General features: G+C 41.7%; 1 protein-coding gene across 2 annotated transcripts in view; it reads left to right on the plus strand.

Moving 5' to 3' along the window:
- Positions 1 to 27,367, plus strand: part of rit1 (Ras-like without CAAX 1) — a 301,555-nt gene that overhangs the window by 76,413 nt on the left and 197,775 nt on the right. Inside the window, exon 2 of one of the 2 annotated variants that reach the window (XM_043701395.1) lies at positions 18,093 to 18,149. The exons of the other annotated variant lie outside the window; for it this stretch is intronic. Within the exon in view, the coding sequence (XP_043557330.1) occupies positions 18,093 to 18,149 (57 nt within the window). The remainder of the gene's footprint in view (positions 1 to 18,092; positions 18,150 to 27,367) is intronic. 2 annotated transcript variants of the gene reach the window in all.

A 27,367-nucleotide genomic window follows, 5' to 3' on the forward strand; every position in this document is an offset into this window, starting at 1 on the left:
TTGCAGACGACACAAAGGTTGGAGGTGTCGTTGACAGTATAGAGGGCTGTTGTAGGCTGCAGCAGGACATTGACAGGATGCAGAGATGGGCTGAGAGGTGGCAGATGGAGTTCAACCTGGATAAATGTGAAGTGATGCATTTTGGAAGGTCGAACTTGAAAGTTAGTACAGGATTGAAGACAGGATTCTTGGCAGTGTGGAGGAACAGAGGGATCTTGGTGTGCAGGTACATAGATCCCTTAAAATTGCCACCCAAGTGGACAGGGTTGTTAAGAAAGCATTTGGTGTTTTGGCTTTCATTAACAGGGGAATTGAGTTTAAGAGCCATGAGATCTTGTTGCAGCTCTATAAAACTTTGGTTAGACCGGACTTGGAATACTGTGTCCAGTTCTGGTCACCCTATTATAGGAAAGATGTGGATGGTTTGGAGAGGGTTCAGAGGAGGTTTACCAAGATGCTGCCTGGAATGGAAGGCTTATCTTACGAAGAGTGGTTGACTGAGCTCGGACCTTTTTCATTGGAAAAAAGAAGGAGGGGGGACCTAATTGAGGTGTACAATATAATGAGAGGCATAGATAGAGTCAATAGCCAGAGACTTTTTCCCAGAGCAGAAATTGTTAACACGAGGGGTCATAGTTTTAAGCTATTTGGCGGAAAGTGTGGAGGGGATGTCCGAGGTGGGTTCTTTACACAGAAAGTTGTGAGAGCATGGAATGTGTTGCCAGCAGCAGTTGTGGAAGTGAGGTCATTGGGGATATTTAAGAGACTGCTGGACATGCGTATGGTCACAGAAATTTGAGGGTTGGTACATTAGGTTTATCCTACATGAGGATCAATGATCGGCACAACATCGTGGGCTGAAGGGCCTGTTCTGTGTTGTAACTGTTCTATGTTCTTTATATGTTCTATGTTCTATGTTGTATGTTCTATATTCTATGTTCTAATGAGAGGGAGGAACTAAAGCGTCTCTATTAGGAGAGAAATGGTGTAGGAAGCATTGATGGGACTAAAGGCTGATGAGTTCCAAGGCCCTGATAATCTATATTCCAGAGTAATGAAGGAAGTGGCCCTAGAAATATTGAACACATTGGTGGTCATATTCCAAGATTCTTCAGATTCGGAAAAAGATCCTATACATTAGATGGTAAATAATGTAACCCCACTATTTAAAATGGGAAGTGGAGAGAAAACAAGAAATTATAGATCAGTGAGTCTGACACTGGTAAGTGGGTAAGTAGAGTCCATTATTAAGGGTATTAAAGCACAGAACTTAGTAAACAGTGGTAAACTGACAAGTGGGGTACCTCAGGGATCAGCAGTAGGACATAAGCTGTTCACAAAACATGTTAATGATATTGCTGAGGTAACTAAATGTAATATCGTAAAACTTGTAGATGACACAAACTGAGTGGAAGGATGAGCTGTGAGGAGGATGCAGAAATGTTTCATTGTGATTTAGATAGGCTGAGTGAGTGGACAAAATGCATGGCAGATGCAGTATAATATGGATAACTGTGAGGTTATCCACTTTGGTAACCAAAATAGGAGGGCAGGTTATTCTTTGAATAGCTGTAAATTGTGAGAGAGGAATGTTCAATGAGATCTGGGTATCCTTATGCACCAGTCACTGAAAGTAAGCCTGCATGTGCAACAGGTAGAAAAGAAGTCCAACTGTATGTTGGCCTTCATAGGGAGGGGATTCAAATACAAGAACCAAGGATATTACAATTATCCAGGGCATTGATGAGGCCACACCAGGGATATTGTGTGCAGTTTAGTCTCCTTATCTGAGGAAGGGTATTCTTAATTTAGGGGGCGTGTAGTGAAGGTTTTCCAGATTGATTCCTTGGATGGCAGCACTGACTTATGGGGAGAGATTGAGTCAGTTAAGATTGTGCTCAACTGGAGTTTAGAGGAGGGTATCTAAAAGAAACCTATAAACTTCTAACAAGACTGGACAGATTAGATGCAAGAATGATATTCCTGATGGTGGGGGAATCCAAAAATTAGTCTCTTAGTTTAAGGAAAAGGGGTAAAGTTTTTTGGACTGAAATGAGGAGACATTTCCTCACTGCAGAGAGTGGTAAGCCTGTTGAATTCACTGCCACCGAAAGTGGTTAAGGCCAACATAGTCTAGTTTCAAGAAGGAATTAGATTTGTTTTTTGTCGGTAAAGGAGGGATTAGGATATTGAACTCGATGATCAGCCATGATCATATTGAATGGCAGAGCAGGGTCAAAGGTCAAATTGCTGCCCTTGTTGGAATATTCTATGCCCAAGCAATGGGTGAGCTGGCATAGCGTAAGTAAAGTCAAGGAGTTAAATGTCTGGGTCAAAGTTTAGTGTGGATGGAATGGGTTACTGTTCAAAGGATCCTGGCACCAGTATTGGTGTAAAAGGGAACTGTTCTGGAGGGATGAGCTTCCTGGAACAATGCTGGGACCAGTGTGCTGGCAAATGGAATAACTAGGGCTGTGGAGAGTGCTTTAAACTAATCAGAGGGCAGAGGATGTTTGGGAGAGTGGAAATATAGATTTACACATTAATATGGCAGTATTAAAAGACAGCTATTTGAACAGTAATACAGTTAAGTAGAAAATAGGATCAAAGCGGTAAAATTATTTTAAAAAGACAAAATTAATAACTCTTTAATCGAGAACAAAATGACTTAATTAACAGTTCAAACACAAAAAATGGGTCAGATCTTATAACCATTATCAGGAGATCAAAGTTGGGAACTCAGTGTTCAGGGGTATGTGACTTTACAAAAAGAGAAATGGAAAAGAAAGGGTAGTGGGGTAGTGTTGTAAGTGCAGGATTGAATAAATAAGATAGCAAGAAGTTATCTTGTACCAGAAATTACAGAATCCGTATGGGTGGAAATAAGAAATGAAAAGGGGGAGATGACACAGATAGACGTAGTTTATAGATAGGCTCCTTATCAATAGATATTTGGTAGGTCTAAGAACCAATCAAGAAATAATGAGGGCAGGTAAAGAAAGTAGTATGTTAATGATGGCTGACTTTAATACTTGAAATGTTAATTCTGTTTCTCTCTCCACAGATGTTGGCAGACCTTCTGAGTTTATCCAGCATCCTCTGTGTTCATTTCTATTGCAATGTTGTCTGGTTAGATGGAGCATTGCTGCTTTACTTTTGTACTGAAACTGGAAGCAATAAATTGCTTTGACATTTGCTTAAGAAGTGCACAATATAATGGTTACTGATCGTCAAAGTTGAGACTGAGGCTCAAAGCCTCAGAGAAAAGTAGTTTTAAACCACAACTGGATAGGAGAGAATTAAATGCTTCCCAAAATAAACCGCTTGTGGTTTCTCCCAGAAAACTCTACATGAAGGCCCAGCACATGCATGCCTTTGTTTGAACCACCAGTCAATATTATTGGAAAATGTAATCCAATATCTTACATCCTTCCACTATTGACCATGCTTATGATTGCTTGACCAATCTACTGTTAAAACAATTGAAAGGAGACTACATTACAGTTATCCCAAAAACACAGGTACCAAATTTCTGCTGGGTGCCCTACTATTATTCTGTTCTAACCTTGAGAAAATCAAGTGTCCTTAACAAGAGGTGAAGAAGTTTATGTGACATTTGTTTTTTGCGATTGCATTTCTTTATCTCCAGTTTTTAGTTCAACTGTAATCAATCTATACTAAATTGATTTACACTTTCATTAAAATAGTGGATAGAGGAATATCGTATGCACAAATTAAGCTGCAGCATTAATAATTCAAGCAGTACTTGCTGGGTTATTTTGCACAATAGACCATGTGATACTAGTCATTGATCTAGAATAAAAATTAATATTTGCTTTGCCAGAAAGTGAACTCAGCTCTTAATCTTAGGAAATTGTTTCTTAATTAAAATGTACATTTAAAAAGCTAAACCTACAAAATATTGTTAGCATCTTTCAAAAGTAGATCACCAAAACTGTATTAAATTGGTATTCTGACCACTCGGATGTTTTGTTTTGTTTCATTTGTGGGATGTGGATGCCAATGCCAGGTGGCCATTTATTGCTTATTCTTAGTCACCCTTGAGAAGGTGGTGGTGAGCTGCCTTCTTGAACCACTGCAGTCTGTTTACTGTAAGTAGATTGATAATGTCACTACAGAGGGAATTCCAGGATGTTGACCTAGCTACAGTGAAATAACAGTGATATGTTTCCAAGTCAGGATAATATGTGGCTTGAAGGATAAACCATGGGTATGTATCTGCTATGTATCTGCTGCTGCTCTCTTAGGTGGTAGAGGTCATAATTTTGGAAGGTGTTATTGGAGGATCCTTGGTGATTTGTCATAGTGAATCTTGTAAATGGTGTGAATTTCTGTTGTGAGCATTAGTGGTGGTGCCAATCAAATGGGCTGCTTTATCCTGGATGGTGTCAGGCTTCTTGAGTGTTTTGGCTGCATCCATCCAGGCAAGTCTTTCATCACATTCCTGACTTTGTGCATTGTGGACAGCCTTTGAGGAGTCAGGAAGTTAGTTAATCACCGCAGGATTCCTAGCTTTAGACCTGCCGGACCAGTTCAGTTTCTAGTCAATGATCACCTTTAGGATGTTGATGGTGGGCAATTCCAAAATTGCAATGCCATTGAATGTTATGAAATAATGACTGAATTCTCTCTTGTTGGGGATGGTCAATTCCTGGCAGTTCTGTGGTGTAAGTGTTGCTTGCTACTTGTTAGTTCAAGCCTGGATATTGTCAAGGTCTTGGGAATTTGGACATAGAGTGGTTCACTATCTAAGAAGCCATGAAAGCTGCTTAATATTGTGCAATCATCAGCAGGCATCCCCAATTCTGACTACCCGATGGATAGAAAGGTCTTTGCTGCAGCAGTGAAAGATGGTTGGGCCTAGGACACTACCCTGGGTAATCTTGTAAAGCTACTGATCAGCTCGTCTGACCAATCTATCTGTATCCTAAGGTTATCCTCCTCACTGTTTATCATTTCATAATTTTCATATGATCTGCAAACTTGCTGATTACTCTCCTACATTCAAGTCAAAATTGTGTAAATATATATATAAGAACCCCAACACTGATCCCTGCGGAACTCCACTGGACACAGGCTTGCAGTCATAAAAACACACCTTGACTATAACACCCTGCCTCCTGACACTCAGTGGATTGTGGATCCAAGTTGCCAAATTTCTTTGGAATCCATAGACTCTGAACATTTGCTTTCCATCTTCCATGTCCGACCTGAACAAAAGTCTTGCTGAAGTCCAAGTAGATTGCATTGTCCTCATCGATACATCTGGACACCTCTTCAAAAAATTCAAACAAGTTAGCCAGTCATGGCCTCCCCTTACCAAATTCATGCTGACTGATTTTTGATTAATATTTGCCTCTCAAAGTACAGATTAATTCTGTCTCAGAATTGTTTCCATGTTAAACTGACTGGCCTATAGTTTCCTGGTTTGTCCCTTACTTCTGTCTTGAATAGCAGTCTCACATTGGCTGCCCTCCAGTTTTCTGGCACAATTCTTGTACCCAGAGGAATTGAAAAGTATTGCCAGCACCCCTTCTATTTCCTCCCTTACTTCACTCAACAGCCTAGGATATATTTCATCTGCCTGGAGATTTATATTTTAAGCCAGACCACTCAGAACTTCGTGTCTGTCTAAACTAATTTCTTTAAGTATATCACAGTCCTTCTCTCTGATTTCTATACCCACGTAGACCCTCTCACTCATGAACACTGACATAACTTATCCATTTACAATCCAATCTACTCCGTTTGGTTCTACACACAAATGACCACTCTGGTCTTCCATGTATCGTATTCTTTCCTGAGATATCCTTTTACTCAATATACTTGTAAATTAACTGAGGATTTTCCTTTATTTTGCCTGTAATTTTTTTTATACCTCTTTTTGCTCTCCTAATTTCCTTTTTAAGTTTTCTCTTGCGCATTCTGTCCCGCTCTTGGATTTCTGTTGTTTTGAGCCCTTGGTATTTGCCAAAAGCCTCCCTTGTCCTCTTTATCCAGTCCTGTCTACTCTGCGATATCCAGGATTTTTTGGATTTATTGGCCCCACCCTTTATCTTTATTGGAACATGTTGGCCTTGTGCTTTCCCTAATTTCTTACTGAATGAATGCAGTTGCACAGATTGTGACACAGATTTGCTGAAAAGTATCTCCTCTCAGTCTGCTCTGGCCAAACTATATCTGATCCTACTGAAATTAGTCTTCCCCAGTTTAGAACTTTGAATTCTGGCCCAGCCGTGTCCTTAACCATAACAATCTTGAATCTAACAGATTCATGATTGCTGTCTGCAAAATGCTCTTCCACTGCTAGCATTACACCATAAACCCAAGGTTTAACTGTAGCCCTCAACTCATCTACCTTGTTCATCAGACATAAAATACATATCATCCAACCATACTTCTTTGTGTCCTAACTGGTATATAATTTTTATAGCTTCTGACTCCCATGTTGTCTCTTCTAATTTTGGTCATTCATCTTCCTCTGTTGAACCTTCTGTCTGGATCTCACCCCCTCACTGCTAAGTAAGTTTATACTGTCCCCAACAATACTATCAAATCTCCTGGCAAGGAAGCTGCTCCCATTCTGGTCCACATGTAACCCATCTGTCTTCTACAGGACCTACCACTGCTGAAAATGGCACCAGTGCTCCAGAAATGCACTGATATGCTGAACTTTCCCATTTGGAAGACAAGAATGCTTTTGGGACCTCCTGCTCCAATGGATGGTTTAATTGTCCACCTCTGCATTCATGATTAAATGCAGTTTGATCTGATCTATTGGTTGTTGAATTACTTACCACGATCATTCACTGCTTTTGCTGTTTGGCACTCAATAATCCTGTCTTGTAGCTTCACCAGGTTAGCAACTCATTTTTGGTGTGCCTGGTGATCCTCCTGACATTCTGTCCTCCACACCGCAGATTGATGATGGATTGGGCAATTTGTCATGCTATGAGTTTGGTCAGTTTGTAGGTGTACAATTCGTCTGCTGCTGAACAAATTTAATAGTGCTCATCTTGTGGTTGGACAGTTCAAATCCGCTAGCGTACTGACCTACTGGAAAACAGCCAAAAAGTTGACATTCTGGATTTTAATCTGTGCTGCTGAACAGGCGATGTGTACACCAATTAGAAGTCACTGGGGGTCCTACTTTATGTATGTATGTTAGGTCACAATGATGTTATCAAAGCCTGAGCTTTATTTTAACTGCTGTGATCTGTTTAATGAAGGGTTAACAGCACAGCACTGTCTCTTTCTGTAACAAAACTTCTATTATGTGCCTCTCAAAAATTAAATGGGATATTGTAGTGTGCATTTAGGCATGGATCTAGCTGGGGCTGAGGGGGAGGATCAGTTGGTTCAGATGGCTGGGCAGTTAGTTGGTGCTGCAGAGTACCATCAAAAGCATGGGCTCAGTTCCTGCACTGGCTGCAGTTACCATGAAGGTTCTGACTTCTCAACCTTGTCCCTTACCTGTGGTGTAATGACACTCAGATTAAATCCACCACCGGGCAAAAGTGGGGACTGAAGATTAGAGTCGAGAGTTTGGTGCTGGAAAAGCACAGCAGGTCAGGCAGCATCTGAGGAGCAGGAAAACTGACATTTCAGGCAAAAATCCTTCATCAGGATCACACTCTCGACCTAAACCCAGCACCAGTCTTGGTGGACCGAAGGGCCTGTTCCTTTGCTGTAGGAGCCTGGAACACATTGCCAGAAGAGATGATGGAAGCAAACACTTTGGTGATATTTAAGAGACATCTGGATGGTTACATGAATAAGGAGGGAATAGAGAGATATGGACCAAATAAGGGCAGAAGGTTTGTTTTTTAGTTTCGTTAGGCATGATGATCAGCATAGGAGAAAGTGAGGTCTGCAGATGCTGGAGATCAGAGCTGAAAATGTGTTGCTGGAAAAGCACAGCAGGTCTGGCAGCATCCAGGGAACAGGAGAATCGACGTTTCGGGCATAAGCCCTTCTTCAGGAATGAAGAAGGGTTTATGCCCGAAACATCGATTCTCCTGTTCCCTGGATGCTGCCTGACCTGCTGCGCTTTTCCAGCAACACATTTTCAGCCATGATGATCAGCATAGGCTTGGAGGACCGAAGGGCCTATTCCTTTGCTGTACTTCCCTTTGTTCTTTTCTTCTTTCATAACCTTTAAAAAAATAAGGGAGGCTTTGTCCCTTCCATTCAGTATTAATAATATAATAGAACATCAGCTGTTACATTTAAAGCTTTGGTTCCCTCACTTTGTTTTATCTTTCCATTGAATTGTGGAGCGTCAAATCCATAATTTAGTTGACCTCTTCCTTGGTTGAAAATCAGGGTCTCTGGAGACAAGTATATGACAGGTATAAAGTGAGTAAAAGTGTAGGTCAAGCATGACAGCTATCTGTCATATTTATTTTAAATGTTCTTTGTACTTTCAAAAGTATGACCTTTGTGGGAAAGTATGTCATGAGACTGATTTTTCTCCTTCTTTGAAGTGTTAAATGTAATCAAACTACTAGCATGTGGAACACTCCTTCAATGCTGTTTTGAAGATAGCCAAAAACCTCAAAGAAACTAAAGCACAATGTAGCACAGAACTTCCCAACAGTTTAACTGACAACAGTTAAGGATTTCTTTGGAAACAATTGAGACAAGTCTACTTCTGATCCCTGCTTCTTATAACTTATGGTTGGGTTGAGGAGGAAAGGTAGCAATATGGACATAGGAGAAAATAATGGAAAATCCTCACAATATCATGTAACCCTAATTTATTTTTACTCATTGAAACCCTTTTTTTTTAATTTGGCATGTATTATTGCCAAGGCAAAGGTCCAACCATAGAATGTGGTTGGCAAAACACAAGTAGCATGTCAGTGAAAGAAAATCATTCTGCTAATCCCACTTATGATGAAACAGTAGTGAGAAGGACATTGGCCCCCATCTTTCTAGATTTGACATCAGATTGCCTTTATTTATTGAAGCATTTATTTTATTCCTATTCCTGAATTCAGAAATTGTGCCAATGGACATACAAAATAAATATCTTAGGTCCTGTAATGATTAAGACCAAGTGAAAAATGCAGTAGAAAAAAAAATTGAGATTAAAATGATGAAACAAAAAGGCACAATAATATTAGGGTAATTTCCAGGAAAACAGAACTGCGAAATATCTGAGGATTTAATACCATGTCAGTATCAAATTATATCTGAATCAAACAGATAAAAGAGCAAGAGAGATCAATATGTTTGACTTGTTTATGTAGAAGGTAACACAAGGAATAAGTACCTCCCTAATGATACAGTGGGTGTTCCTACACTTAATGGACTGCTGCAGTTCAAGAAGCCAGTTCACCACCACCTCCTCAGGGCAATTAGGGATGGCCCAGCCAGAGGCACTACATTCTATGAGTGAAAAAAGTATCCTCTGAGGAGGAAGCAACTCAAGCCTCAGAAGATACACCAGCAAGGGTTTCACCTTTGGCCTCCACTAGCTCAGAGATTTTTATCTTGCTCGATTCTCTTTCGAGATTAGAGATTGTAAATGACCTGGTGAGCACATCACTGGCATTCTCCACAATGGGTTGAGGAAGAGTCAGCCTGGGTCGCTGGCTCTCATCAGATAGCCAGAAATCAAGTACTTTCACAGCTTCAGGCAGAAGTGGATTCCACAGTCTTGGCCATTCATAACTTTGTCAAAATACACAAGGCAGCCCAGCAACGGTAAAGACATTTGTCACAGACAATCATTAATTTGGAGCAAAAGATGGAGGAGTCAGTCAGTTCTGTACTGCCTCATTGGATAAGGATGAGTTATTGGCTCCCTACTCATTTTACATTGATGATGTGATTTTGAAATCCAACAGCAACAATAGAACTTCAATCTGTCCTAATCCAAAAAAAATGAAGAAAGGTTGTTTCAATCAGATTTTAGATTTCCAGGAACAGCAAATGATAAACTAGAGATTATGTGATTAGTGAACAATTTGGCTATATAAAGCATCATAAAGCTTAAAGGGAAAAAAATAAGAACACTTCAGACAATTTGCTCTGTGTAAGGAAATAGTGTGAAATTGTTGGTAATTTCATTAAAATTTAAAAGACATTCTTCAGGTTTGAAATATATTTAGCACAGCATAGTGGGACAGCATGGTAACTCAGCAGTTAGCACTGCTGAGGTAAAAACAATGACTGCAGATGCTGGAAACCAGATTCTGGATCAGTGGTGCTGGAAGAGCACAGCAATTCAGGCAGCATCCGACGAATTAGCACTGCTACCCCACAGCACCAGGGACCTGGGTTCAATTCCCACGTCAAGTGACTGTGTGGAGTTTGCACATTCTCCCCATGTCTGTTTGGGTTTCCTCCTGCAATCCAAAGATGTGCAGGTCAGATGAATTGACCATATTAAATTGCCCATAGAGTTAGGTGCATTAGTCAGGGGTAAATGTAGGGTAGGGGAGTGGGTCTGGGTGGGTTACTCTTTGGAGGGTTGGTGTGGACTTGTTGGGCCAAAGGGCCTGTTTCCTTACTGCAGGGAACCTAATTTTAAAAAGACAACCCCAAATTGGCTTTTTATAAAAATCTAGACAGCTTTGTGGCAAAATGGACCAGAACACTTTCTTTTCTTTGAAGATAGACCATAGGAGCAGATTTAAGCTTAACATAATGCAGCATTGTAAGTGTCCTTGTAACTGCTATAATTTTTGATTCATAATGATGTGAGACAGATTATATATTGGTTCAAAAGAGGCTTATGAATGAAGAGAATACATTATCCAATGAATTTCCCATTATGGACACTTTAACCCCATGCATAATGGATTCTAGTTTATAACAAAGATCATTTTAGACTTTTGACTGACTGACCAGAAAACGCACCATTGATCAATTGTACTTGTGGAAAAGAAATAAGCACTGCCTTGGGTAAGAGTCCTGTGGGGCACCATGCAGGTGTGCCCAGTCCAAGATTGCTGGAGCATGACTGGCTGATACCAGGTCATACTTCAGCTGTTGATGGGACAAGGACAAGAAATAAACGAATGAGGACCATGTTGGTCGCTTCCCTAAGGCATAGGGATAGTTTAGCACTGCTATCTGTGCACCACAATGATAATTTCAGATTTGTTGTGCCTCTTCAGCTTTGTTCCTGCACATGCTGCAACTCTTTTGAGATTTTTCTGATCGCTTCTTCAGATTTAGGCATTGGACCATTTCTTTATACACTCGTCAGATGTGGGTGTCATTGACTGGCTGGGATTTATTGCTATCCCTGGTTGTCCTTGATACAGTGGTGGTGACCTGCTTTCTTGAACGGCTGCAGTCCATCTGCTGGAGGTTGACTCAATATGCCTTTAGTGAGAGAATTCCAGAATTTTGAACAAGCAACATTAAGCGAGTAGCAATATATTTCCAATTCAGGATGATGAGTGGCTTGGAGAAGAACTTGCAGGTGTATTTGTTGTCCTTATCTTTCTCGATGATAATGGTCATGGGTTTGGAAGGTACTGTCTAAGCATCTTAGGTGGTTATTGACTACATCTTGTGATTGTTACATGAGAGTCATTTACCACGAGTTAAGACACACCTACAAAGCCTAACATCAACCAACCATTGTAGGTTGGAACTCAAACAATAATGAGTCAGAATACAGGAAAGAGATTGAGTACTTTGCAGCATGGTGTAAAGAAAACAATCTCTCCATCAACGTCAGTAAAATGAAAGAGCTGGGCAGTGACTTTAGGAAGCAGAGTTGAGGGGACACCCCTTTGCATCAATAACGCTGAGGTGGAGATGGTCCAGAGCATCAAGTTCCTGGGAATGATGATCACCAGCCATGTCAATGCAACAGTCAAGAAAGCACAACATGATCTCTATTTCCTCAAGAGGCTAAAGAAACTCGGCATGTCCTCAAGGACTCTTGCCAATTTTTATCGATGCACTGTAGAAAGCATGGTATCTGGATGCATTACAGCGTGATTGGTAACTGCTCTTCCCATGACCGTAAGAAACTGCAGAGAGTCGTGAACACAGCCCAGTCCATTACTCAAACCAGCCTTCCATCCATTGACTCTGGCTTTAGTTCCCACTGTCTCAGGAAAGTGACCAACATCATCAAAGACCCCTCCCACCCTGTTAATACTCTCTTTCACCCTCTTCCATCGGGTAGAAGATATCAAAGTTTGTGTACATTTATGAATAGATTCAAGAACAGCTTCTTCCCTGCTGTTATTAGACTTCTGAACGAACCTCTCAAATTTTAAATTTAATGTTGATCTTGCTCTCTGGGCACCTTCTCTGCAGCGGTAGCATTGAACTTTTCACTCTGTTCTATTATCATAATGCAATCTGTTTGGTATGATCTGCCTGTACTGCATGGTGGCTCAGTGGTTAGCACTGCTGCCTCACAGTACCAGGGTCCCAGGTTTGATTCCAACCTTGGGTGACTGTCTGTGTGGAGTTTGCACATTCTCCCCGTGTCTGTGTGGGTTTCCTCTGGGTGCTCTGGTTTCCTGCTGCAGTCCAAAGATGTGTAGGTCAGGTGAATTGGCCATGCTAAATTGCCTGTAGTGTTATGTGCGTTAGTCAGAGGGAAATGGGTCTGGGTGGGTTACTCTTCAGACGGTCGGTGTGGACTGGTTGGGCCGAAGGGCCTGTTTCCACACTGTAGGGAATCTAATGTAAAAAAAAATGTAATGTAAACTTTTCACTAAACCTTTTCAATAACAAAATAAATCAATTCGGTATTATCGGGAGCTGGTGGCTTAGTGGTACTTTACTGGACTACTCATCTAGAACCTTAGGCAAATTGGTGAAATGTGTTTGAATCCCACTGTGACAGATGGTGAAATGCAAGTTCAATTTTTAATAATCTGAAATTAAAAACGAGCCTGATGGAAACCATGTAAGCAATGTCGATCATAAAAAATCTGGTTCACTAATATCCTATATGGGAGGAAATCTACCATCCTTCTCTCGTCTGGCAAACCCACAGCAATGTGGTTAACTCTTAACTCCTCTATGGGCAATTAGGGATGGTCGATAAATGCTGACCTCATGAAGCTCATACCCTTATGTACAAATAAATAAGGGGTTAAAGGGATAGAACAACTTTGCAATCAATGGATAAATGAGACATCTAGAACAAGGACTACAGTTACAAAATTAGGTGTCTGAGAAATAGAAAATAAGGAGGAATTTATTATCTCAGAAGACCATTAGACCACAAGAAATAGGAAAAAGCATAGGCTCTTGAGCCTGCATTATCATTCAACAGAATCATGGCTGATCTCACATTCCTCATGTCCACTTTTCTGCCCTTTTCCCATAATCCTCGATTCCCCTACCAATGAAGAATCCATCAATCTCAACCTTAAATATCCACAAGGACGCCACTCCATTGCTTTCTCTACCAAGGAGTTCCAAAGGCTCACAACCCTCTGACTGAAGAAATTACTCCTCATCTCAATCTTAGATTGTGCCCCTTTATTTTAAGACAATGCCCTATTGTCCTAGACTCTCCCATGAGAGGAAACATCCTCTCTGCATTTACCCTATCAAGCCCCTTAAGAATAAGATCACTTCTCTTTCTTCAGAACTCCATAGAGTAGAGACCCAACCTGTTTAATATTTGTTAATAGAACAATTTCACCATACCTGGCATCATCCTCATGAACCTTCTCTGAACTGCGTCCAATGAAATAATAATTGTTCTTAAATAAGGTGACCAAAGGTAGTGACAATATGGCGGTGTGGTTTCACGAGTGTTTTGTGCAGTTGCATTAGACAGATATTTGACCAACAGGTTGGTCAAAAGTTATTGGGGACAGGCAGGAAGGTGGTGTTAACCCCAAAATCAGGTAGATTATTCTTACAGCTATTCCTGCTGGTGGAGCAGGCTGGGTGTACCATATGATCTGCTGTGGTTCTGTTCCTTATGTTCTTATGGTCAATGGCATTTACACATTTTTAAAAGCAATTTATTTTGAAAAATTGCTCAGACAGCAATGCCATCTGCCTTGCGAAAGCACAATCTTGCATGGAACTCTACAGTAGAACCATGCTCCACAACTTCCTCGGATGTCCCCCTGTGTAATCTGCTGAAATGATTTCAAATGTAATCTGCTGGAATTATTGCAAATGATCCAGGGAGCATGGAGAGTAGGCAGGGAGAGATTGCATTGATATTAAGTGGGTGTTAGAACATAATAAGAACTTATCAGATGAATGGTCAGTTTTACAGCCTGGTTCCCTTTCTAATAAAAGTCAATTTCTGATATTGCAAAAGTGCCTATGCTTCAAAGTACTTAATTGACTGTCAATGCTTTAAGGTATACTGCCATTGTGAAAAACTCTATACACATGAGTACTTTACTTTCTTTCAAATCACATGGAATAGAATCATAGAGTCATAGAGATGTACAGCATAGAAAGAGACCCTTCGGTCCAACTCGCCTATGCTGACTGATGTTGTAACCAATCTAGTCCCACCTGCCAGCACCAGGCCCAAACCCTTCCTATTCATATACCCATCCAGATGCCTTTTAAATGTAACAATTGCATTAGCCTCCACCAGTTCCTCTGGCAGCTCATTGCATACACGTACCACCCGCTGCTTGAAAACGTTGCCCCATAGGTCTCTTTTAAATCTTTCCCCTCGCTGCTTGAAAACGTTGCCCCATAGGTCTCTTTTAAATCTTTCCCCTCTCACCCTAAACCTATGCCCCCTAGTTCTGGACTCCCCCAGCCCAGGGAAAAGACTTTGTCTATTTATCTTCACTATCCTATCTACATGCGACTCCACTTTCAAGGAGCTATGAATCTGCACTCCATGGTCTCTTTGTTCAGCAACACTCCCTAGGATCTTACCTTAAAGTATATAAGCCCTGCTGAGATTTGCTTTCCCAAAATGCAGCACCTTGCATTTATCTGAATTAAATCCCATCTGCCACTTCTCAGCCCATTGGCCAATCTGATCAAGATCCCGTTGCAATCTGAAGTAACCTTCATCGCTGTCCACTACAAATAAGCTGCAGATTCGCTATCACCCTACTTGTGCTACCTCACAGGACAAATTTTACATTGCAGTACTGAAAGGCTATAATTTTGGTTGAGTCTAAAAGTGGCCTACTCAAAATTCTATAGACAATAGACAATAGGTGCAGGAGTAGGCCATTCTGTCCTTCGAGCCTGCACCACCATTCAATATGATCATGGCTGATCATCCTTACTCACTATCCTGTTCCTGCCTTATCTCCATAACCCTTGATTCCACTATCCTTGAGAGTTCTATCCAACTCTTTCTTAAATGAATCCAGAGACTGGGCCTCCACTGCCCTCTGGGGCAGAGCATTCTACACAACCACCACTCTCTGAGTGAAGAAGTTTCTCCTCATCTCTGTCCTAAATGGTCTACCCCGTACTTTTAAGCTAGACCAATATATTTGACTGTTTTAATAAGGGAGTACCTTTGAAGTGACTTTGAGTGGTCTAGTGAATGAATACATGGAAATGCATAACTTGTAAAAGGGCAGTCAGTATGGACTCAAGGAATGGGAATCATTTGTAATTAATCTGTTGGAAATCTTGCTAATACGCTGAACATAAAATTGATAGGGTTGTTAGGTATCATAGCTCTTACTTTTTAACACTTTGCAAAGGTTTAAAACAATATCAGCACGGTATCATTGAAGACAGGGAAAGATTGAAATTAATCCAATTCATTTTTATCGATGAGTGAGGTTTTATAGCTAATTGCAGACTTTGATTCTTATTTCTTCCCTGAAGCTGACTTTTAGATGTAATATCATGCAATATTTATATCGGTTTCGTGCATGTTTAATTGGGACTGCAAGGGGCAGTCCAGGAAAATGACCTGAAGCAAATTGACAGCTCGTTTTACAACAAAAATATAAAATCAGAATGTAGAATGGGCTGCCAATTTCTATTGATCATTTTGTGTTGCTGTCCAAGATGAATTTCAGCCCCAGTAGCTCCTTAAATTATAGCTTTGATGGGTGAATCGGAACTAAATGCTGCCACATAACTCACGACCTGTTCAAAAATTCTTTGATCCTCTCTGCATCCCATTTTTATGCAGCAATTTCAGAACATAGAATGACAGTGCTGTTGTTTGAGAACTGAATTTAAAATATTTTTTAAAAATTCCATTCATCTGATAGAGTCCTTTAAGCAATGTTCTATAGAAATGCAAGTATAAGGTTTACAGTAATTGCATTTAACTGCCCACCTCTCAAGGATTATTATTGTGAGTAGTTGTAAAGAATGAAGACAGCTTTCTGTGCATTCCTGTCGGATGCCTACAGAAAATGATGATCAACATTGTTATTTCTTTCCAAAAGCAATAACAATGCTTGTGTTTCCATCTCAATTTTTTAGCAGACTGTAAAACGAGATAATTTGTTGTGCATGATTAAACACATAGTAAAATGGTTTTCAAAAAGTATCACTTGGATACATTATAAAAATTGTCCATACCTTGTAATGAATAACTTGCAAAAAGACAGATTTTAAATATTTATGGAATAGTATAATCTGTGAAGCAGAATAATAAGTCTAGTTACCACGTGGTCCAAGCAAAATGGTATGACATCTGATAACTTCATCTCACTGGACAGATCTTGAACAGATACATCAAGTTGTTTTAATCTGTATAAACAGATGTTCTATACATGCAAAGTAAATATTTTGATTAATTGCTTCAAGGATTAAAACAGGAAAATATTAAAATGTAGTGTGATGAATAATCACATTTTTGAGAATGTGATTATAGTTTCAAATGTAAATCTGGCATCCACAAATTGAGGTTTTCCTAATTTCCACCCCTTTGGCTGTTCATCTGTGCAGCATCTTGATCTCACTGTGAGATGATAGAAATCAGCCAGACATATGGTCTGGAAATGTAATGCCCTACTGTAGACAAGCAGACAGGAGGTGGGAATTGAAGCATTTTAATAGATGAAGCATTAGTTTTTTCTTGAAATGGATGTCATCTCTACCTTATGCTCTTGTTGAAAAATGGCATTGTAAGCCATCACTGCACTTGTACCATCAATAAACAATATCGCACATGAACACAGGGAAGGGGACATTCATATTAATGGATGAATATTTTTTGGATTGCCAGGATACTCATTACTTTCATAAAAAACCGAAAGCATTTAAGTTTTGTCTAAGTGTGAATAAGCAGACCAGTAACACTAAGCAAAACAGAAATACATGTTAAAAATTGTAGTAAAACCTAATTAACAAGCCTTTATTTCAAAGATCTTGAATAGATGAGTGAATTATATTGCTTGGAGTTGATGCGCAGCTCTATTCTTGCTCTCCAAACCACACTTTATTCATTTTTTTCTTAAATATTTCCAGACATCTGCTTGATCACATTGAGCATCTGGTTTCCTCTGGGATTCAGCTCCACAGCTGCAGGGCTGAGAAATAAGCTTGTTAACTACTGCTCAATTTTACATGATCTTATCATGGCTGTCATTTTGAGCAAAACAATAGTTGTTAAAGAGCTGAAACATATAAGTGCATCCATAATCAGATAATATTCTCACATTTTCAATTTGAAATGTTAATTTTTATAGAGATAAAATATTGATTCATATCCGTTGACCAAAACCATTAAAAATGCATAAAACATTGAACATGCACATTGACAATGTTCCATGAAAATCTAGCCAACATGTTTAATAAGTAGAGCAACAGTATGTGTGATTTTATAGGTGATATCTTATGTATATTTAATTTATTCAGAATGTAGGAGCCAAGAAGATCTAAGGTTCTTATGTTACACTCAATATAACCTCCAACTGTTCTGTGCAATACTTGTATTCCCAGCCAACCTGCAGATGTTACTCAGCAAAAGAAATCCTTCAGTTTTGTCCTTTCCCACTGTACTGAAGGTTTTAAACTGTAAGGTTTTTATAGACTGTTCTTCACTTTTTGTTTGCAGAGCTTAATGTTGTGGATAAGCCAAATGTCATGTTTTCATTTCAACGGGCACAATTTTATTAAAATCTATCAAGAGGTACTAAAATTGTCCCTTTGTCCTGTTGTAGCAATGACAATGCAATTCATCAGCCATCGTTTCCCTGACTACCATGATCCTACAATAGGTAAGCCAGTAAGCTGCTTTATTGACATGTTTTTTTACTGAGTAGCAAAGCTTATGATTCATGTCTTGATTGCAGTTCTGTATAGCCCAGGTGGTTTTCTGGTTTATTTTCTGGTCCTGCAGTTTAAAATTAATGGGCTCAGATTGTAGTTTCCATAACTGAGAGTTAGATTCTTTGATTAAAAGTCCTGAGAATGTTCAGGAGTTTGTATGACACAAGACCACAGTAACTCAGATTGTGGAACTGTGAGCTATAAAAGCTGACACGACTCTGAGTTATACATAGGTACCTTTATCTTCAAAGCCATCCAAATGAATTATACTTACATGAAAACAGAACTGCTGCTGCAAATTCAGGGTGGTCTGTGTCTTCTTGTCCCACTCCAATGCCAAGTCAATTGCAGATGTGCCTGAGAAGGCAGATGATTCAGAAGATACCTTCTCCGTGTCATTATAGTATTTCTATAGAGTCAGGAGGAACACATCTGCTCATTCTTACTCACAGTAATAAAGAAGTGCAAAAAAAACTTTCCTTCCTATTTTGGAGGACCTCTAGTATCGCTGAAGAACCAGATCACTTGGGAAGAGTGTGTGCAATGCTAGCTGCACCTATCTCAGGAGGAATTTGATGAAGCTCATCATGACCAGATGGAGTTAAAGTCACCAGGTCCTACTCTGACCTCCATGTTGAGAATTCTCAATATCTAGCTTGGTACATTTAGTAAGATAAGAATATGCCCATTAATAAGGTGAGATGCAGCATTAATATTGTGTAAAACGAGTATTAATCCCACTTAATTGGTAATTTGCCACTGCCTAGTTAGAAACTCGTGCCTAGCAGGGCAGCAGTAGAAGTCCAGTTCGTGGCCACTGCCATCTGACGCCTTAAAACAGCGGTGGTCAGACCCGACGTAGTGCACCAGTTGGAAGATGCTCAGGTGTGTGGTGGAATCCTGTCTGTGCTCACCCCTGCCCGGACGGAATTTCACATTGGCCCCAAGGTCCCATACTTCTCTCGGGGACCTGTGCCCCACAACCTGAGCCACCTCCAGAATTTTAGTTTTGTACCTTTTAAGGAAGTATCACGGTGGGCCCTGCATCAGCTGCTGCTGCACACCGTCCACCTCTTCTCTCTCATCCACTGCCCAGACACACCTTGGCATGCCCATTTGCCAACGGGTGGTGGGGATCCCCAATGGAGGGCTCTCAATGTGGGAGTCCTTGCCCTTTCTCTCGGGGACCTGGGGTGGAGGGTGCTGCACGCAGCAGTCCCCTGCAACCGCAGATTGCGGTGGTTCACAGACTTCCAGTCCAAATGCTTGTTCTGTGGTGCTGTGGAGTCCATGGACCATGTATATATTGGGTGTGGGCACTTGCATTCCAGGTTTGATTTTCTTAAAGACCTTCTTCTCAGTTTTTGGTTGCACTTCAGTCCCACGCTCCTGATCTTTGGGCACCCGGTACGGAGGGGGGAGGGTAGGTCTGAAGACCTCATTGGTCTTTTCCTGGGCCTGGCCAAACTGGCCATAAAAAGGTCCAGACAGCGGGCCATGGAGGGGGTCGTTAGGGCCGACTGCCTGCCCCTTTTCTGCAGTTACGTTAGAACCCGGGTGTCTCTGGAGAAGGAGCACGCGGTGTCCACCAACACCCTGGAGCTGCTCAGGGAGAGGTGGGTGCTGCAGGAAGTTGGGTGCATTATTTCCTCCTCCAGTTTTATTTTGATTTAATCCCTGCCCTCCCCTTCACTGTTTGATCACATAGCATTGCCCTTCGATGTAATGGTCACTGCTTGTCACTGGCCACTTGCGTGTTTCTTTTCTTCCTGGTGGTGAAAATTGAATAAAGATTTGCACACCTGTACACACACAATATGGGCACGTGGGAAAAATAAGCATTACCGCAGTTAGACGGTAGTGTGGGGGTAATGAAAAAAATTTTTTAAAATAAACAGGATTGTCAGACATCTTGTTCACTAAAAAGAAAGAAACTTGTGCCTAGCAGGGCAGCAGTAGACATCCGGTACGTGGCCACCGCCATCTGACACCTTAAAGCAGCGGTGCTCAGACCCAATGTAGTGCACCAGTTGGAGGATGCTCAGGTGTGCGGTGGAATCCGTCTGTGCTCACCCCAGCCTGGACTGAATTTCATATTGGCCCCAAGGTCCCATACTTCCCCTGGGAACCTGTGCCCCACAACCTGAGCCGCCTCTGGAATTTTAGTTTTACCCCTTTTAGGGACATAAAACAGCGGGCCCTGTATCGACTGCTGCTGCACACCGTCCACTTCTTCTCCCTCATCCACTGCCCGGACACGCCTTGGCGTGCCCGTTTGCCACAGAATGGTGGGGATCCCTAGTGGAGGGCTCTCTACGCAGGAGTGCTCCCCCTTTCTCTCGGGGATCTGGGGTGGAGGGTGCTGCACGCGGTGGTCCCTTGCAACCACAGATTGCAGTGGCTCACGGACTCCCAGCCCAACTGCTTGTCCTGTGGTGCTGTGGAGGCAATGGACCATGTATATATTGGGTGTGGGCACTGGCATTCCAGGTTTGATTTTCTTAAAGACCTTCTTCTCAGTTTTTGGTTGCATTTCAGTCCCACGCTCCTGATCTTTGGGCACCCGGTACGGAGGGGGCAGGGCAGGTCAGAGGACCTCCTCATGGGTCTGCTCCTGGGCCTGGCCAAACTGGCCATAAACAGATCCAGGAAGCGGGCCGTGGAGGAGTCGTTAGGGCAGACTACCTGCTCCTCTTCCGCGGTTACATCTGAGCCTGGGTGTCTCTGGAGAAGGAGCATGCGGTGTCCACCAACACCCTGGAGTTGTTCAGGGAGAGGTGGGTGCTGCAGGGAGTGGAGTGTATTATTTCCCCCCTCCAACTCTATTTTGATTTAATCCCTGCCCTCCCCTTCACTGTTTGATCACACAGCATTGCCCTCTAAGAAGGCCGCTTGGGTATTTCTTTTTATCCTAGTGGTGGAAATTAAATAAAGATTTGTACACCTTGTGTCTTTCACTGTGTCTCACACCTCCACACACACAACATGGGAGCTGGGAAAATATAAACTCAAAAAAAATGAAAAAGAAAAAAAAAGAAAAGGAAAAAGAAACTTGTGCCATTCTTTGACAAATGCATTTAAAAAATGCAATGAGTTGCTCCCAATATTGAGATAGCATACATTGGACCTTTCAATTGGCCCTGCCACAAATTTCACAATAGCTGATGTTGCTCATGCCCATAAGATATCACTCATGGTTTGAATATTCTTTATTGTCACGTGCATTCAATTAAAACTACAGTGAAAAGTCTGCTTGTACAAAAGCATCATTCACATTAACTTAGAATAAAGTAAGAAAAAAGACAGCATAAAGAGAGTCCAACTTTTCCTTCTCCACTGCTACAGCATTCCACCACCAGAGTCCCACTCCAGGCTTCCCAGCCCACACCATATCACTGGGAGAGTATCCCTCTCTGGGCTTACCAGCCCATGCCATGCCACCAAATGTGGCCCATTCCGGGCTTTCCAGTGCTCACCATGTCACAGAGAGAATATCCCACTCCAGGCTACACCAGCCCATGCCGTGTCACCGAGAGAATATCCCACTCCGGGCTACACCAGCCCATGCCGTGTCGCCATCAGGGGTCTACTCCATTTGGAAGCTAGAATCCTTCTTCAGGCTTCACAAGCTGACTGACTGTCTCTGTAGCTACGCAGCCTCTGAAGACGCTGCCACTGCTCTGGAGCCCATCCATGCCGAATTCGGCTGAAGGCCTCTCTTTATCAGGTCAGGCTGAGACAAAAAGAAAGGGTAGAAGGGAAGAAAAGAAAAATGCAGATGAAGAGTTCAAGCCTGGGAATTGATGCCTGAACACTGCCTACTTCTTTGCTGCCATTTTGCGGTGCATGGTGTTTGTTGACAATGAGTCAACAAAAGAGGATCATCCCTAAAGAGATTGACCTCACAATGAATTCTTCAGAGCCACTAGTCAATGCCTGTGTTTAGTGCATGGTAACATCTTGACATGTGTTACTTGTTACAGACATAAATATATGTTTATAAATAAACTTGTCGTGGTTTTAAATTCAATGAGATACTCACTCAAACAATTTATAAATATTAAACAACTACAATAGGAAGAGAAGGAGGAAGACTGTAGGACAGAAAGACTTGTTGAGATGCATGGTGGGGTTGGAGGAATGTATGGTGGTATAATTTAAAATATAAGCAATTTGATAATTGGACAAATGAAGTTGGTACAATTTAAAGCTGTCAAACATATGGAGCTTTGAGCTGATTGGAGGCAGTTTTGGATGTCAGCAAGCGATCTATTTGCCCACATTGGGGATTAATTCACAGGTTACGCTGAAGTTATTAGTGTAATTAAAGGCATTAGAAAATGTCCATGAAGTTTTTTTTAAATATGATCTAAACTGAGTTTGTCCAAAATACAATTTCCAAAGGTTAGGAACTGATTAAAAAATTGACATTAAAGTCACAGTTCAGCTATTTAAACTTATCAATATCTAAATAAGAACTCACTTCCTTTAACTGCTCTCTCAGACCCTCTGGGAAATATTTGGCTGAGAGGGCTTAAAGCCTTTGTGAACCTTGGAGACTTTCAACCTGACAAAGTAAGGTTGTTGGGACGTGTTTAACAGTGCACCAAAAGAGGCAGACTATCATGATCTCTGAGACCAACAAGTGTACAGAAACAGGGAGTGAGATATGCAGGAGAGATTCTGGATTAGTGGTGCTGGAAGAGCACAGCAATTCAGGCAGCATCCGAGGACAGGCAAAATCGACGTTTCGGGCAAAAGCCCTTCATCAGGAATAAAGGCAGAGAGCCTGAAGCAAGTGGAAATGAGGAAACTGTTGAAATCCACATTGATGCCCTGGGGTTGAAGTGTTCCGAGGCGGAAGATGAGGCGTTCTTCCTCCAGGCGTCTGGTGGTGAGGGAGCGGCGGTGGAGGAGGCCCAGCACCTCCATATCCTCAGCAGAGTGGGAGGGGGAGTTGAAATGTTGAGCCACTGGGCGATTTGGTTGATTGATGCGGGTGTCTCTGAGATGTTCCCTAAAGCGCTCTGCTAGGAGGCGTCCAGTCTCCCCAATGTAGAGGAGACCGCATCGGGAGCAACGGATACAATAGATGATATTAGTGGATGTGCAGGTAAAACTTTGATGGATGTGGAAGGCTCCTTTAGGGCCTTGGATGGAGGTGAGACAGCAATCACAACCATAGAGTTCGCCACCTGTAGAAGGACTGACAAGACTTTGGGAATGAGTTAGGAGGTGAAATACTGACAGAGAGGGGAGAAATAATAAGAAGTAGGAGAGCTTTAAATGGAGTTTCCAATGTCCATAGTCCTTCAACCCTCTCTTGGGCCAGAGCCACTTCAAAAAAGGACATAAAAACCAGGAGCAAGAGTAGGCAATTCAATCTCTCCTAATGGTTGATTTCACATTGGCTTCAACTCCACTTCTCTGCCTACTCTCTAAAACCCTTCAACCCATTACTAATTATATTTATTATCTACTCCATGTCACAGCATCCTCCACAATTTGGGGTAATGAACTCTACAAACTCACGATGCTTAGAGAAATAATTCCTCCTCATCTCTGTTTTAAATTTGCTACCCATATGATGAAACTATTGCCTCACATTTCAAATTGCCCCACAAGAGGAAACATCCTCTCTATGTCTATTTTGTCAATCCGCTTTAGCGTCTTATATGCCACAACTAGATCTCCTCTCATTCCTCTAAACTCCTGAGATTATTGGCCGAAACTGCTTAGTCTCTCTTCATAAGACAAGCATCTCTTTGGTATGAATCTGGTGAACTTTCTCTGAACTGCCTCAAATACTTTCCTTTCCTTTCCTTTCCTTTCCTTTCTAAGGGGACCCAGAATTCAACACAACATTCCAAGTGTCATCTCACTAATGCCTTGTACAGTTGCGTCAACATTTCCCTACTTTTATACTCTATTTCTTTTGTGATAAATGACAAAATCCCATGTGCCTTCCTTATTATATGCTGTACCTGCAATTCATGCACAAGGACACCCAAATCCCACTGCACCAAACACTCTGAATTTTCCCTCCATTTAGATAATAAGTTACCTTTCTATTTTTCCAAACAAAATGAATAATCTCATGCGTTCCCAGCCAAATGTTGGTGCATTCACCTAACCTATCTGTATCCATTCTTAACATCTTATTTACTTATTGCAACTTACTTTCTCACCTGTTTTAATGTCTTCGACACAATTGACTATTGTGCATTCTATCTCTGCATTCAAGTTATTAACACAGATTTTGAAATAACTGCACAGAGGCTGGTATCCTGTCTCTAAGCCATCCTTTATTTACATGTGCACAGTACATTGGCTATGGCCAACCATCTAGAAGTCAGCCCCAAACTGAGGCGATTCTGATCTCCTGGTTATATGTTTTTTCTTTTTTGTGTTTGTGATCCACACCAATGTCTTTTCACTCTGTATCATCTAACTCCAACCACATGTCCTCCCATTTACTTTATCACCCATGTGCATATCTATCTTCCCTTGTAAATACATCTTTGGTCCTCAACTACTTTTTGTCATAATGAACCCCATATCTATGTGAAGAAATGTCTCCTTAATTCCTTATTGAATTTCTCATCTTGCTTTTATGGCCCCTGAAATAACTGCTCAGAGGCTGGTATCCTGTCACTAAGTCACCCTTATTTACATGTACACAGTACACTGGCTGTGGCCAACCATCTAGGAGTCAGTCCCCAAACTGAGGAGATTCTCATCTCCTGGTTACATATGTTTTGTTTTTTGTTGCTTTTTTTCTTCCCTTTTGCAGCCCAGTGAAAAAAAAACAAACAACCACACAAAAATAACAAAGAAGAAAACCAGAAGTCAAATGTCTCTTAGCTCAGAGAACTCTCCTCTTCTTCTTCTCCCTCCTCACAGTACACTGGCTATGGCCCGGCAACTCGAAGTCAGTCCCGTGCTTATTTTTTCTAGATCCCCATTTATATATATACATATATATTCTCTCAAACAAACCCCACACTACAGCCTAATTGCAGTAGTCCTTATTTTCCCCCTGCACCCATGTCGTGTGTGTGCAATCTTTATTCAATTGCCACCACCAGGAAGAATGGAAACACCTGAGTGGCCAGTGACAAGCAGTGCCCTTCACATCAAAGGGCAATGCTGTGTGATCAAACAGTGAAGGGGTGGGTAGGGACTAAATCAAAATAGAGTTGGAGGGGGAAATAATGCACTCCACTCCCTGTGGCGCCCACCTCTCCCTGAACAACTCCAGGGTGTTGGTGGACACCGCGTGCTCCTTCTCCAGAGACACCCGGGCTCTAACGTAACCGCGGAAGAGGGGCAGGCAGTCGGCCCTAACGACCCCTCTCCTGGTTATATTTTTTTTCGTTTCTTTATGTCTAACACTCCTTGTTTCTTTTTTTTCTTCTTTTATTTCCCCTGTTTATTTTTTTCTTTTTTTTTACTCCACACTACCGCCTAACTGCGGTAGTGCTTATTTTTCCCCAGCACCCATGGTGTGTGTGTGCAGGTGTGAGACACAGTGAGAGACACAAAGTGCACAAATCTTTATTCAATTGCCACCACCAGGAAGATAGGAAAACACCCAAGTGGCCAGTGACAAGCACTGCCCTTCACATCAAAGAGCAATGCTGTATGATTAAAACAGTGAAGGGGAGGGTAGGGACTAAATCAAAATAGAGTTGGAGGGGAAAATAATGCACTCCACTCCCTGCGGCGCCCACCTCTCCCTGAACAACTCCAGGGTGTTGGTGGACACCGCATGCTCCTTCTCCAAGGACACCCGGGCTCTAACGTAACCACGGAAGAGGGGCAGGCAGTCGGCCCTAATGACCCCTCTCCTGGTTATATATTTTTTTCCTTTTTTTAAGTCTAACACTCCTTTTTTCTAATTATTTCTTCTTTTATTTCCCCTGTTTATTTTTTTTTCTATTTTTTTACCCCACACTACCGCCTAACTGCGGTAGTGCTTATTTTTCCCCAGCACCCATGGTGTGTGTGTGTGCAGGTGTGACTCTCCTGGTTTTTTTTATATATATATAGCAGCTAGTCCAGGGACAGTCCCCTTCCTCTCAGTCCTCTTCAAGGAGGAGAGTCTTTGCACGTGTGTACACTCACACTGATCCAACTCCCAAGATAGGCAAACACCCGAGTGGCCAGTATTAAGCAGTGCCCTTCACATCAAAGGGCAATGAAAACTCCTGTTTATTTTTTCTTTTTTTTCTTTTTTTTCTCCTGTTCTTTTTTTCTTCTTAAACCCCACACTACCGCCTAACCGCGGTAGTGCTTATTTTTCCCCAGCACCCATGGTGTGTGTGCGCAGGTGTGAATCTCCTGGTTATATTGTTTTTTTACCTCCCTCTGCTTCTGCCTCCTCCTCTTCTTCCTTCTTCCTTCTTTCCTCTCTCTCGATGTGGGGCAGCTAGTCCAGGGACAGTCCCCTTCAAGGAGGAGAGTCCTTGCACGTGCGCACTCACACTCACACTGATCCAACTCTCAATAGGGAAAAACACCCAAGTGGCCAGTGACAAGCACTGTCCTTCACAAAAGGCAGTGCTACACTCATGTTTTTTTTCTCTCTTTTTTTTTTCTTAACCTCCACACTACCGCCTAACTGCGGTAGTACTTATTTTTCCCCAGCACCCATGGTGTGTATGTGCAGGTATGACTCTCTTGGTTATATTTTTTTTTAACCCCCACACTACCGCCTAAGTGTGGTAGTGCTTATTGTAACCCCAGCACCCATGGTGTGTGTGTGTAGGTGTGACTCTCCTGGTTATATTTATTTATTTATTTTTTCCCCTTTTTTTAACCCCCACACTACCACCTAAGTGCGGTAGTGCTTATTGTATCCCCAGCACCCTTGGTATGTGTGTGCAGGTGTGACTCTCCGGGTTATATATTTTTTTTTCTTTTTTTTTCTTTTTTAACCACACACTACCACCTAAGTGCGGTAGTGCTTATTTTATCCCCAGCACCCATGGTGTGTGTGTGCAGGTGTGACTCTCCTGGTTATATTTATTTATTTATTTTTTTCCCTTTTTTTAACCCCCACACTACCACCTAAGTGCGGTAGTGCTTATTGTATCCCCAGCACCCATGGTATGTGTGTGCAGGTGTGACTCTCCGGGTTATATATTTTTTTTTCTTTTTTTTT

Source organism: Chiloscyllium plagiosum, chromosome 1, assembly GCF_004010195.1.
Source record: "Chiloscyllium plagiosum isolate BGI_BamShark_2017 chromosome 1, ASM401019v2, whole genome shotgun sequence".
NCBI classification, from domain to species: domain Eukaryota; kingdom Metazoa; phylum Chordata; class Chondrichthyes; order Orectolobiformes; family Hemiscylliidae; genus Chiloscyllium; species Chiloscyllium plagiosum.